Source organism: Salvelinus namaycush, chromosome 16 (genome assembly GCF_016432855.1).
Source record: "Salvelinus namaycush isolate Seneca chromosome 16, SaNama_1.0, whole genome shotgun sequence".
Taxonomy (NCBI): Eukaryota; Metazoa; Chordata; class Actinopteri; order Salmoniformes; family Salmonidae; genus Salvelinus; species Salvelinus namaycush.
In genome coordinates, this window is record NC_052322.1 from 18,828,930 (window position 1) to 18,843,822 (window position 14,893).

The 14,893-nt window shown below is 45.5% G+C and overlaps 1 protein-coding gene across 1 annotated transcript in view; it reads right to left on the minus strand.

The window, feature by feature from the left end:
* The window catches only part of LOC120061104 (integrin alpha-5-like), a 55,722-nt gene that overhangs the window by 16,828 nt on the left and 24,001 nt on the right, over positions 1-14,893 (minus strand). The window contains exons 3-18 of the mRNA XM_039010653.1: positions 12,360-12,460; positions 11,819-11,942; positions 11,134-11,195; positions 11,004-11,049; positions 10,768-10,893; positions 10,379-10,423; positions 10,094-10,137; positions 9,712-9,768; positions 8,969-9,021; positions 8,368-8,573; positions 7,962-8,153; positions 4,256-4,301; positions 4,007-4,120; positions 2,086-2,141; positions 1,484-1,641; positions 1,258-1,395 (exon numbers count right to left, since the gene is read on the minus strand). Of these exons, the coding sequence (XP_038866581.1) occupies positions 1,258-1,395; positions 1,484-1,641; positions 2,086-2,141; positions 4,007-4,120; positions 4,256-4,301; positions 7,962-8,153; positions 8,368-8,573; positions 8,969-9,021; positions 9,712-9,768; positions 10,094-10,137; positions 10,379-10,423; positions 10,768-10,893; positions 11,004-11,049; positions 11,134-11,195; positions 11,819-11,942; positions 12,360-12,460 (1,568 nt within the window). The remainder of the gene's footprint in view (positions 1-1,257; positions 1,396-1,483; positions 1,642-2,085; positions 2,142-4,006; positions 4,121-4,255; positions 4,302-7,961; positions 8,154-8,367; positions 8,574-8,968; positions 9,022-9,711; positions 9,769-10,093; positions 10,138-10,378; positions 10,424-10,767; positions 10,894-11,003; positions 11,050-11,133; positions 11,196-11,818; positions 11,943-12,359; positions 12,461-14,893) is intronic.

Genomic DNA, 14,893 nt, shown 5'->3' on the forward strand with positions numbered 1-14,893 from the left:
GTTTCCACCACCATCAACAAAACACCAGATGATGGAATTTCTTGTGGAAGAATGGTGTCGCATCCCTCCAATAGAATTCCAGACACTTGTAGAAACTCTGCCAAGATGCCTTGAAGCTGTTCTGGCTTGTGGTGTCCCAACGTCCTATTAAGACACTTTATGTTGGTGTTTCCTTTATTTTGGTAGTTACCTGTATGTAGCCTATGCTGCAACAGCTAGCCCAGTACAAACGATGCCATAAGGAGGAATCCATAATAAGGTATCATGTATCTGATTAAATCCAGGCTGTAGTGAGTAGACATCCCCTACATTCACACTGGGTATCAATGATTAATGAAATATGTTATCTGAAGTTCAGTTTCGGTACTACAACAACATAGCTTTATCAGGGTTCAGTATTTAGCTCTTGGTTGTAGTGTAAGTACAATACACCACATCTGATGAATCCCCAGCAGCTTTGATATGACAAGGGAACACCAATGACAGAGTTCAGTACTGCCCTGCTCCGAGAGAGAAGAGAGAAATACTGAAAGATGTAGGGGGGGGGGGGGGGGTGAACTGCAACCTCAGCCAGGGCCTTTCCCAAAACACTCCAATCCAATCCAGTGGTTATTGTTGAGCTCACATAGGGTGCAGCACGCCACAGCTGAAGGCAGGCAGCCCACACGCTGAGTCCTGCTCACGTCTCTCTCTCCCTGCCAGGATAAAACTGGCAAATCTACACCAGATGGCACATGGCCTGTGTGCCGTGAGCAAAGGGCACCAGCGGCCCCACCCAGAAATATCCATTAACCCTGTGTGTCGGGGTCTTACTGTGCACCCCTCGGTCGGAACACGACTCCTATGATCCGTTACACAGCCCAGACAGGCTGAAAGCAGCTATTCCTGGAGGGGCAGTCAAACACTCTCCAACTCCATCTCGACTGTACCATACACACGCCTCACATTTCTCTTGTTGAAAACTGCTTTACAGACCCTCTGGACCCCTTCCCAGCAGAGCGGTTTGGAAATCAACAAGGAGAGCAGCCTGAGTCGTTCTGAGGGGGTGGAGGTCTGGTCAAGGAGAAAACATTACCATCAGCTCTGAGTGAGTGAATGGATTTCCAGCCACGTCTTTCACTACGTCTTGTTCATTAAAACGTGTGCAGTGCTCCACCTCAGTAGATATACGGGGCCTGTTAACGTCGAGTCGTTCTTCAGGGTTAGGAGTGCAGTGCTGGGGGCAGAGTCAGACAGAGGGGGGGTGTATTGAAGTACCTTCTGCTCGATGAGCTCGGTGGACTGGTAGTTGAGGATGGGTCTGAGGCCGTGGGAGTCGAGCGCTGCCTGAGGATCCAGACTGAAATTGAGGGAGATGTAGATGGAGGAGAGCTTATCTCTGAACTCCTTATCATCCTGGAGTCAGATAGAGAGAGACAGTGTTCATTAGAAAGAGTGTGCGTGCATGCGTGTTTGTGGGTGTGTGTGTGTGTCTGAGACTTACCCTCAGATAGATCTTGGTGTCGTGACACACGCGCTCTCTGTTCCGCACCCTCACACTCCTCGTGAGCACTGTCTGCTGGGAGTCTACAAACAGAGCCCTCTTCACCCCTCCCTTCTGCTTGTGTTTCAGACGGTCCAACTGCACCTCTACCTGGAAGTCTGGAACACACACACAAAGGAACACACACACACAGGACACAACCATGAATGTGCCATTGTTTTACACACCATCAATCAGACATTAAAACACACTTGCACACTCTCAAGAAAATAGAGAATCCAGACTATGTAGTTAGTTTACAAATAGCAGGTACAAATAGCAGAGTAACCATATGCATAGAGGGGTAATTAGTGGAATAATTGCTGAGGTTGCGTAAGAGGAGCCTTGTGCTTTGATTGGAACTCATTAAAAGTGGATCAGGGAAGATATGGGGATTCTGGAACCCTGACTCTGCTCTTAATCTCTTTGTCACGATACAATACAGAGCAACAACAAAGTCATTCAACATACATGCAATAACTTGTTATATAAATTGATATTCGTGTGCAATTGAAAGTATGGTATTGTACGTCATCTGGACCAGATGTGGACAGTTGGCTCACCTAGGTTGTCTGGGAGGTACTTCCCATTGGCCGAGAGGCAGAAACTCAGGTTGACACTGTTTAGAACAGAGGAGAACATAACGAAGACATGATGATGAGGGAAGCATATGCATTCATGGCAAAAAGTCAACACACACGCACAGACACCACACCCATTCCCTCTCTTCCTCTTCTCTTTGGCTAAACTCTAACTCTTCAGTTTTCTTACATTACAAGACAAGCAGCATAATGGGTATCACTGTATAATATGGAGCAATGGGTAATGTTGGGAAAGGCATCTGCCTGCTATAGCCAGCCAAGCTAATAACATGGTGTCTCCCCCCCAGCCCAAGCCCCATCCACAGAGTTTAAGAGGATGAAATTGAGCGTCATCTCATGTAGCCCCACAGGCAGGACAGTCAATCAGTGTCTGTATTTATACGGGCCGGGGGCTCTTGCTCTCTCCCATGACATGAGCCACAGCTTCCAAGAGTCAGCAACCCAAACCCCAAGCCCTACAACCAAACTCACACTGACGGGAAAAGAAAGAGCGAAGGAGAGAGGGAGCGAGGGAAAGGGATCAAGGGAACAAAAGAAAAAGAGGGAGCGAAACCGACAGTATAGACAGAACAAAGGAAAGAACACATTGGAAATAGAATGAAAGAGACAGAGAGGATGTCTATATCTAGGATATATATCCATTATATATTGTGCTCCTGTGTCTCTGTTTTTTTTGTGTGCATGCGCACGAGTCTCCACATCCTGATGTTTCCCAGCTGTGTTCCACCACCAAACAATATCTCATTCAAAAGCCACTGCCAAACCTCCTGACCCCTCACTCGCCCTTCTTCCCTCCACCCCCACCTACATCCCTCCCCATCACCAGGCAACGCAGCGTAATCAAGATGTGTATACAACAGTTTCTTTTATGGATCTGGGGACTAGAGAGGGGGGGGGGGGCAGCAGCAGACACACAAGCAGTGTCAAGCATGTTGAGCAGCACAGCCAGGGATTAGAGGAGCCCTGTTCTGTTCTGTTTCCTCTCCCATTGGATGGGGAATACCATGCAGCACATTCTAACGGGAGGGGAAAATAGCTGACAGCCACAATGCCCTTATTCAGCATTTTATTTTACTTTTTCTCCTTTCGAAGAAATATAATCTGTTATGAAGTTGCTGTGATAACAGGTCACCACCACCAGATAAGACTGACTGTTTCCCAAGTAAATATGTTCTCAATGGGTCTTCCTGTCTAAGTACAACTGAGTGCCAGTGTTGAGGATCTCCTTCCTGTTGGTGTTGTGCCAAGTGTAAAAAACGTTTAGCAAATTAAGTCTGGCCCTTACTTATAAAGAGTTTCGGGGTATGAGTGCTGATCTAGGACCAGTTTAGCCTTTTAGATCATAATGTATAAGAGACAGCACATCGAAAGGGGGGACCTGATCCTAGATCAGCACTCATGCTCCGAGATGCTTTACATACAGGCCCAGAATAAAGGCCCAGGAGACTAGACAAGTACTCAACAGGAGACAGGTATGCTGCAGTACTTACCAGGAGACACGTATGCTGAAATACGTACCAGGAGGCAGGTATGCTGCAGAACTTACCAGGAGACACGTATGCTGAAATACGTACCAGGAGGCAGGTATGCTGCAGAACTTACCAGGAGACACGTATGCTGAAATACGTACCAGGAGGCAGGTATGCTGCAGAACTTACCAGGAGACACGTATGCTGAAATACGTACCAGGAGACAGGTATGCTGCAGAACTTACCAGGAGACACGTATGCTGAAATACGTACCAGGAGGCAGGTATGCTGCAGAACTTACCAGGAGACACGTATGCTGAAATACGTACCAGGAGGCAGGTATGCTGCAGAACTTACCAGGAGACACGTATGCTGAAATACGTACCAGGAGACAGGTATGCTGCAGAACTTACCAGGAGACAGGGATGGTGGTGTTGCCGTTGTTGACTGAACAACTCTTCTCCTCAGGGTTGATCATGGTGGGGTAGACGGTCAGGGAGGCGCTGGTGTTGACGATGGGCCGGGATCTGTGGTACAATAAATGGGAACAGAAGCCAGGTTAACAAATGATAGAGGCACACCTTTTGGTAAACCTCTTAACTAAACTTATATTAGACATCACTCAATAGATTGACAGATAGGAGACTATGAGTGAGTGTTACCTGTACAGAACTGTCTTGTCAACTCCAAAAGCACCAACAATAAGATCTGTCAAGAAAATACATTTCATCAAGTTCATGGACTACAAGTAAACAACAAGACCAAAATTGTTTAATGAAAATTGTGATAAATAAAGTATACCAGTTTCATTTAAGGACCAAACAGCTGTGCCATATAGGTGCCATATAGATTGCAAAATAGTGGGAATAGATTTTTAATGCACTGATTCCATGGCACATTTATTTTTTACCCTTATTTTACCAGGTAAGTTGACTGAGAACACAATCACAGCAACGACCTGGGGAATAGTTAACGGGGAGAGGAGGGGGGGGGGTGAATGAGCCAATTGTAAACTGGGGATAATTAGGTGGCCATGATGGTATGAGGGCCAGATTGGGAATTTAGCCAGGACATCAAGGTTAACACCCCTACTCTTACGATAAGTGCCATGGGATCTTTAGTGACCACAGAGAGTCAGGACACCCGTTTAACGTCCCATCCCAAAGACAGCACCCTACACAGGGCAATGTCCCCAATCACTGCCCTGGGGCATTGGGATATTTCTTTAGACCAGAGGAAGGAGTACCTCCTACTGGCCCTCCAACACCACTTCCAGCAGCATCTGGTCTCCCATCTAGCGATCAACCAGGACCAACTCTGCTTAGCTTCAGAAACAAGCCAGCAGTGGGATGAAGGGTGGTTTGCTGCTGGCAAAATTGTTTATGAACTGATATGCAAAACAACGCCAGATTCAAAACTAAGTGCAGTCACAAAAACCATCAAGCGCTATGATGAAACTGGCTCTCATGAGCACCGCCACAGGAAAGGAAGACCCAGAGTTTCCTCTGCTGCAGAGGATAAATTCATTAGAGTTACCAGACTCAGAAATTGCAGCCCAAAATAAATGCTTCAGAGTTCAAGTAACAGACACATCTCAACATCAACTGTTCAGAGGAGACAGCGTGAATCAGGCCTTCATTGTCGAATTGCTGCAAAGAAACCACTACTAAAGGACACCAATAAGAAGAAGAGACTTGCTTGGGTCAAGAAACACGAGCAATGGACATTAGACTGGTGGAAATCTGTCCTTTGGTTTGATGAGTCCAAATTTGAGATTTTTGGTTTCAACCACTGTGTCTTTGTGAGATGCAGAGTAAGTGAACGGATGATCTCCACATGTGTGGTTCCCACCGTGAAGCATGGAGGAGGAGGTGTGATGGTGCTTTGCTGGTGACACTGTCAGTGATTTATTTAGAATTCAATGCACACTTAACCAGCATGGCTACCACAGCATTCTGCAGCAATACGCCATCCCATCTGGTTTGCGCTTAGTGAGACTATCATTTGTTTTTCAACAGGACAATGACCCAAAACACCTCCAGGCTGTGTAAGGGCTACTTGACCAAGAAGGAGAGTGATGGAGTGCTGCATCAGATGACCTGGCCTCCACAATCACAAGACCTCAACCCAATTGAGATGGTTTGGGATGAGTTGGACCGCAGAATGACGGAAAAGCAGCCAACAAGTGCTAAGCATATATGGGAACTCCTTCGAGACTGTTGGAAAAGCATTCCAGGTGAAGGTGGTTGAGAGAATGCCAATAGTGTGCAAAACTGTCATCAAGGCAAAGGGTGGCTACTTTGAAGAATCTCAAATATAAAATATATTTTGATTTGTTTAACACTTTTTTGGTTACAACATGATTCCATATGTGTTATATCATAGTTTTGATGTCTTTACTATTATTCTACAATGTAGAAAATAGTCAAAATAAAGAAAAACCCTTGAATGAGTAGGTGTGTCCAAGCTTTTGACTGGTACTGTATATGTATTCAGACCCCTTGACTTTTCCCACATTTTGTTACATCACCGCCTTATTCTAAAATTTATTAAATTATCAACCTACACACAATACTACATAATGAAAATGCAAAAACAGGTTTTTAGAAAAAAAACATAAATAACTTATTTACATAAGTATTCAGACCCTTGGCTATGAAACTCGAAATTGAGCTCAGTTGCATCCTGTTTCCATCGATAATCCTTGAGATGTTTCTACAACTTGATTGGAGTCCGCATGTGGTAAATTCAATTGATTGGAGATGATTTGGAAAGGCACACACCTGTCTATATAACATCCCATAGTTGACAGCGCATGTCAGAGCAAAAACCCAGCCATGAGGTCAAAGGAATTGTCCATAGAGCAGCGAGACAGGATTGTGTTGATGCCCAGATCTGGGGAAGGGTACCAAAACATTTCTGCAGCATTGAAGGTCCCCAAGAATACAGTGGCCTCCGTCATTCTTAAATGTAAGAAGTTTGGAACCATCAAGACTCTTGCTAGAGCTGGCCGCCCTGCCAAACTTAGCAATTGGGGGAGAAGGACCATGACCAGGGAGGTGACCAAGAACCCAATGGTCACACTGACAGAGCTCCAGAGTTCCTCTGTGGAGATGGGAGAACCTTCCAGAAGGACAACCATCTCTGCAGCACTCCACCAATCAGGCCTTTATGGTAGAGTGGCCAGACAGAAGCCACTCCTCTGTAAAAGGCACATGACAGCCGGCTTGGAGTTTGCCAAAAGGCACCTAAAGGACTCTCAGACCATGAGGAACAAGAGTATCTGGTCTGATGAAACCAAGATTAAACTCTTTGGCCTGAATGCCAAGTGTTACGTCTGGAGGAAACCTGGCACCATCCCTACGGTGAATCATGGTGTTGGCAGCATCATGCTGTGAGGATGTTTTGCAGCGATAGGGACTGGTAGACTAGTCAGGATCAAGGGAAAGATGAAAGGAGCAAAGTACAGAGAGATCCTTGATGAAAATCTGCTCCAGAGCGCTCAGGACCTCAGACCGCGGCGAAGGTTCACCTTCCAACAGGACAACAACCCTAAGCACACAACCAAGACAATGCAGGAGTGGCTTCGGGACAAGTCTCTGAATGTCCTTGAGTGGCCCAGCCAGAGCCTGGACTTGAACCCAATCGAACACCTCTGGAGAGACCTGAAAATAGCTGTGCAGTGACGCTCCCCATCCAACCTGACAGAGATTGAGAGGATCTGCAGAGAAGAATGGGAGAACCCCCACCCCCAATACAGGTGTGCCAAGCTTGTAGCATCATACCCCAAAAGACTCAAGGCTGTAATCGCTGCCAAAGGTGCTTCAACAAAGTACTGCGTAAAAGGTCTGAATACTTATGTAAATGTGATAATTGTTTTATGTTTAATACATTTGCAACAAAAAAAATCTGTTTTTGCTTCGTCATTATGGGGTATTGTGTGTAGATTGATAAAATAACAATTGGATCAATTTTAGAATAAGGCTGTAACTTAACAAAATGTGGAAAAAGTAAAGGGGTCTGAATATTTCCGAATGCACTCTGTCTGTCTGTCTGTCTGTCTGTCTGTCTGTCTGTCTGTCTGTCTGTCTGTCTGTCTGTCTGTCTGTCTGTCTGTCTGTCTGTCTGTCTGTCTGTCTGCCTGTCTGTCTGCCTGTCTGTCTGTCTGTAAAAAAATATATATGGGGGATTGGAAATGATGCAGACAATTATTGATGGAAGCTACAATCTATCTGCAATATTAAAGCTGATCAACCCCCTAATTATTATTATTATTTTTATAAATACATTTTTAAAAGTATTAAGTTGATAATATGCTAAAATCAGCAGCATGAGAGGTCTTCAAAACATATTAGTTTTGTCACTCACCTGGGTAACCATTCATGTCCAGGTCTTTAGCCCCTCGGAGGGCAAATCCAAAGCTTGCGGGCACAGTGCCTGAAGCCCATTGGCCAGCTATGACCTGAGAGGGCGTGTCCCTGAGCCCTCCAGCAAATCCATTGTAGATGAGAACCAATCCCTGCTGGTCATCTCCACCGAATGGACAGCTGATGGCCACGTCTACCAATCAGAGAAGAGGAGAGAGTAGGAGAAGACCGTGAGATCACTCAACTTTACAGTCTACTAGGACTTTGAATGAACTGCATGAGACTAACAAAACTACATGTAGTAGACTCTCAAAACCAAGATTGTGACACACAAAAAAAAATGCTTGTGAAACATCTTTTTCTTCTCCCCGTTAAACTCCCATTCCTACCACTCCTCCATCTCTCACCATTGTATCCGTCCTGGTTGAGATCTCCCAGAGCGGCGATGGTGCTACCAAACCTCCCGAACACCTGGGTTCCGGTCAGGTTAAGGGTTGGCTCCAGGTCCAGGGGTCCACGTTGCAGATAGACGTACATACGGCCCACCTCCTCCAGGCGACTATCTGACCCCCGGGTCATATACATGGGAGCTCCCACCAACAGGTCAGCCATACTGAGGAGAGGGAGGAACACACACGGTTACCGACATATATAGTGTACAGACTAGGGTGGCAAAATGCTGTATACTTTCCAGAAATCCAGGTTGGAAAAACTTGGACATGTATTTAAGTTTCCAGAATTGTGCAACCCTAGTTGCCTTTTTGACATAGACGACTGGAGTTTCCCATAAAAAAATGGTCATTGGTCACCACCGAGCACATTCAAAATGGGTGTGAACCTATGGTGAGAATGCTATGTGAGAACTGACTCCTACTCACCCTTCATTACTGATAAAAAAATGTCCTGTAACATTACTGGACAAATCCAATTTGCCACCACCACCCAACTCATGGGTGAGAATATATGGTGAGAATGTCCTGTTAGACTGTCCTGTTAGACTGTACTTACCCGTCGTTATTGATGTCAGCTGTGGCCACAGCATACCCAAAATAGGAGCCCATCTGAGAAAACATCAGAGTACATCATCGTCACAACTCTAGAACATCACCATGTATCTGGGTTCAAAAAGGCTCAAAATAGTAAAGCTTCTTTTAAGCAAAGGGACTTCTAAAGTACAGTGAATCTACTTGAATAAAAATATCCAGTAGAAGAAACTCCTGGGAGAGAGAAGAAATGGTAAATGAAAAGCGATGGTTCTTGCTTGGTCTAACTTGAAGCTGTTTTGTTAGTCTTATTTGTCCTGTCTGTAAAACACATCTGAAGTAACAAAGACACAGAAACAGCTTGATTCCCAGACTCCCAGGGTTAGCAAATACACTCTTATGATTTTATTTATTCAGCTGAACCAATCAGCACCATTAAAAAGGGGCTCACACTACCTCCATTCCATTCACAGGAAGAATCATGCTTCTCATTTGGGGAAAATTGCTTCTGCACTTTTACTTCAATAATTATGTTTTACAGAAAACCACAGTGGGCTTGAAACCCAGTTAACAGAAACTTGTAAAGGAAATTATTTTGCTTATATCATCAGTGCTCCAGTACACAGACTCAAGAGATTAAGAGTTGCCATGAGAAACAGCAAGTTATGGAACCACAGTCTGTGTGAAAAACCACACTTGAGTTAAAACCAATGGGTTATGTGTGTTATAACCCTAACGAGTTAGCGCTGGGGAGGTTTGAATGCTCACCTGTTCACCAGTGTAGTCGAGCATGGACTTCAGATCAGTGCCATTTAAAACAGACACCTGCGGAGCGCACACACACACACACACACACACACACACACACACACACACACACACACACACACACACACACACACACACACACACACACACACACACACACACACACACACACACACACAGAACATATGGTCAAAATCCCTGAGGTCCAACATACTGTATGTATAGAGTAGGCCAGTGATATGGTATTCATCACTTCTACATTCACTAAACACAGCTACGGCTACTTTCGTTATCTCAGGCTCTATTTCTCCCCCAAGCCTATAGCCCTCCCTTTCAAAATCAATCTCCTCTCAAAACTAGAGTGGTGATGAGGTTTTCTTACCAAACCGTATAGCATGTCTCCTTTTGGGACCCCAGCCACAAAATCTGAGAGGTGCACAGACAGGGGGAAAAACAGAAAAAGGGAAGATTAAGGAAGGGAAATATCACAAAGGTCACAGCTGTCGAACTCTGAGAATTCCTGAGATTGCAGTTTTCCAACTTAGTAGGGGGACAGAATCTTATAGGTGAGATGAATTGCGTTTACTTCAGGTATAGTAAACATTCTATATCTTTAATGGCGCTCTGTTGTGCAGGCCTGTGAAGGTCTGTGGTACAGATCTCTTACCTTCCACCTCATCTCCACTGAATTCCCCGACCGCAACAGAGTAACCTGCAAGACCACAAGAAAGCAGACATTAGTCATATGATATCAAGCGTTCAGAGCCCTTGGACTTCCATTTCTCTTGAAGAGTAATCTAGGGATTAAGGCATGTACTTTGAACAAATATACATCAGTCCACCTTTTATCAGAGGTCAGAAGGTTAGAAGAATTGTGGTGATTGGGAAACGATTTGATTTTAATTTAGAAGAATTGTGGTGATTGGGAAACGATTTGATTTAGAAGAATTGTGGTGACGTTTCCCAATCTTAGTTCTGACTCAAGTAGCCTGCACAGGAAACCAGCATGTGTGGAAAGTAAGGGGAGTGGTAGAATTATGAGAGGAAAAGTCTTACCGCGGTAGCTGTCGTCATATTTGAGCTGAGCCTGTCTGGTCTGGATCTGTCCCTCTACAGACTGCATGAAGTACCCTGGGTAGTAAGCTTTGATGATCTCTTCTTTGGCTGCTGAGATCACCTGACCTGAGAAGACACAGGAAGCAGGGAGTGAATGGAAAGATCCTCTCAGGTTTCACACAAATAACTTCAGAATACTACAACTTGTTGTCTCAAGGGGTTGTTGAGATGTGTACCTTGCCAGAAGAAGCTGCCTGGTCCTCCAAGCACCACTTTCCCATCCTGAGAGAGAGACAGAATGAGATCATGTGTTTCTAGTCCATATTAGTTGATAAAGCTCTGGTACTGAATGAGAGGAAGTGTTACCTTGGTGAAATCAGCACTGAATCCCCCCTGACAGTAGCCCTGGCCCCCCTCGTTAATGAATTCTGAAAAAAACAGAGAGGTTCATAAATCAGTCATTTTTCCGATTTGAAAAAGCAACTTGAAAGATCCATAAATTCTGCCTTATATTTAACCAATACTTTAGAATGTTGAATTTTGAATTACTTCGGAACCTGTGGAGTTCAATGACTCAGCTGGGCATTCTGAACAGAACCAAGGCAGCCAGTCACTACCACAGCAGTAGGGATAGACTAGTCAATATTGGGCTAACATGATGGATTGCATCTAAGGGGGGTAAATTCTTTATCCACAGCTAGTGTGTGATGTCTCTGGAAGTGGTTACTCAGTATTGTTACTTGAGACTCTAAACATCCCGTCTGTTGTGGCCCTCGGGCACTCCACTTAACCCCTCTCTAATAGCCTGCTGTGTGGACAGCTGCCGTGTCAGAGGTAGGCCACAGGAGTCACCTGTAGTGTGGGGTGGTGGGGTAGTTGGCTGGCAGAGAGAACATCATTAGAAAGATGGATGCTGATATAAAAGGAATACCTAAGTTATTTATGGAGTGATACTCTTAACTAGGAGCGCTACAGGAAGGCGGATGGAACGTTCTTTTGGGGTTATGGTGTGTCTTTATGGGAAATGTATCACATAACAGAAAATAATTACCTGTGCGACAGGGAGCATATTCCACAAACTTGGTGAAGTTCTTGACAGAGAGGTAGCAGGTTCCTGTGATATCTGACTGGGGCAGGTCTGCTTTGGTTCTCCAGGAGTACAGAGGGGCGCAGGCCTATAGGAGGGGGGAGGTAGAGGGGGGAGTTTTTCTGTCAGTTACAGCAACACCCCGTTGAACTCGATGGAGACCCAGAGAGAGGTCAATGTTACATCTGGAGCAAAGTAACCATGTAACTAAATCCAGGTTACGTCCCACACAATCAGCAAAAAATACAGGTGTCTCAACTTTGAAGTCACAGGAGCGCAAAACACTTCTCCTCAGAGAGAGAGACTGGAGGTGAAAATTGGAGCAGTCACAACAAACCAATAGACACAGACCTTTAAGACAAACTTTGAACAATGAACATATACAACCCCTTGACATGAACGCCAGTCATCATAACAGTTGAGGGACTCTGAGCTGTAGAGACCAAAGTTGAAAGTAAACTGACTTTCTCCACCCCTGTCTCTGAGTCAGTGAGGGTCATCTTACCAGAATGGTGTCGTCGTGGGAACGGACGGTGGCGCCGAACCACTGGTGGGACTTGACTTCAGCCTGGTAGTCTGTGGTGTTGAGTGTGACTGTTCGGTCCCCTGGGAGGAACAGAAAAATAACCGAGTGAATGAGTGACGACTAAAAAAAAGTCCCTAATGAATCATTGTAGTTCTCCTCCAGACAACGTCATCCAAACATCTAGTCATCTGGCACTACATAACTTACATACTGCATCATTAAACACCCACCAAGTTTCTCATGAAGAACATTCCAGAGATGAACATAGTGAAAAACTTGAAAGTATTTGGTACTCAATGTTCAGAGGCTGTATGTATCTAGGATCTAGAGGAAAACCTTGGTGTTCACCAGAACCTTATGCCGCAATATAGTTCCTGTCCTCACTGTTCAGATGTCAACTAGAGACAGTTCTCTGGCATGACCTCACTGACCCTGGCTCTTTTTGGCCACCTGGCCTGTAACCCAGAGCGTTACCAAATGGAACACTTTTCCTATATAGTGCACTACCTTTGACCAGAGTGGTGCACTATGTAGGGAATAGGGTGCCATTTAGGACGCTACCTCTCTGACAGGACAGGAGCAGGTGACAAGACAGATGGCTTGTAGAGTCAGGTTCAAACAGGATGTTTTATTGGCAAGACTGATGCAACATCTGTGTTGCTATGGTGAGAAACAAAATCGAAACACAAATTGGTTTATACAGTTCACATACCATGAAACATCCTGTAACAAGTTTTCTAAAGGCTTGGAATTCAGACAAGACGTATCCAGTGGAACTTGTACCAAACAAATTTCATTTTGATTCTGAACCACTAACCCCAGCAGCTCAGCAAGTTCACCCCAGCCTACTTCTCTTTTCCCCATCACTATTCTCTACAGTTAAACCATAAGCGTGTTGCAATAGAGCCATATCCATCTGTCGGGAAGGGGGCCTGGTGGTGGGGGCCTGGTGGTGAGAGCCAGAGATTGTGACCTGTGGACGTGAGGAAAGTAGACTGTGTGTCAGCCTCCTCCTCCACCCTGGCCCCAGCCAGCTCTGAGATCTCTGGATCTGGGTGAGGGCCTGCTCTGCTCTGTGTCTTGTTGGAAAGACAGAAAGAGGGGCGGCTGTGTCCAAGGAAAACAAACGCTCTGGCTCTGTTTCCTCCTAGCAACCTCAGTCATCCCTGCTCAGGCACACTCTCCTCTTTCTCTAATAGTCTCTCTCCTGTCTACTCTCTCCCACTATTTCGCTTTCTTTCTCCATCTCCCTCCCTCCCTCCTCTCTTTATCCCTCTCTCAGGGAGTTTGATCTCCCCCTGCCCCGCTAGGAAAGAAGTGGGGATTAGGGCCGTTTAATAACAGCACAGTAGATTTACTGTATCACCAGGCTTTCTCTCCAGCATTACTCATGGGCACACAGCACCCCTGTTCATGTGTGCCACTCCTTCACGTGTGGAAAGACACTCTTTAGCGATACAACAAATAACATGCCTAACACATTAAAAGATCTAAGAGACTTGTTTCTTCAACTGCACTGCAATAATCTGCACTACACACGTCACAGTCCCTCTCCCTGAAGCATACTTTCCTCCGGTTTTCATAACTCAGGGGCCTCTGTTTTGATAAAGTGAAGGGGGTGACACTGAGGAGACATTCAAGCCAAACAGGCATGTGTGTTTGGGAAACACTACCCCGGAAACCATGAGTATGAGCAGGGAAAGACATTTTATTCACATTTCAGAACAATATAGTAGTCGGACTCTTCTTAAGCACCTGGTCATGGTGAAACAGAAAATAATATTCAACATGACATCTCTACAGTTATGTCAGTGACATCATCGCTACGTTCAAAGTACAAGACTGTCAGCCCAAAATGGCGACAACAACAAAAAACACATGCAGGGTTTTGGGGTGTTCTCTAACTACACTGAGCGGCTGTGACGTAAGCTCAGAGTCTGTCGCTGCTCTTATTGTCCATGTCAGAGACGGTACATTGGCGTTCATACAGTGTGACAGATGGAGAGATGAAAAGATCAGTTGGTTAAGAGGCTCTGCGTGGCTGCAGGCAAGACAAGTCAGCCTGAGTCATGCAAAAATGCCCAAAGCCTAACACGGGTTGATACAAACAAGATCTGAAGGAAAAGCTAGCAGACACATGTCGCAATAACATGTCGTGTAATGTTATTTCAGTGAACTTGGGTAGACTTGGGTAGAAGTGCTGCAGTGACTAGTGTCTCTCTACCCCTCTCTCTCCTGGGACAGAACAGCAGAGGGGTGGATGGGATGGGGTGAGGTCTGGAGTGTGTCCACAGACACTCCCCCCTTTGAACTGTGCGAGAGGAGACCCATTAGAGGAGTTTAGAGCCTGCATCTTGGGTTAGAGTGCAGGGCGGATGGGGTCAAAGAAAAATGGCAAAATTCACTCATCACATCAGCTGGCCCTGGGGGAGTTACTGGCCGGAGGAAGAGGGTCAGATTGAGAGATGGAGAGACAGGGCTCTGGTTTCCTCCCTCTTTCTCTCTCTCAGGTC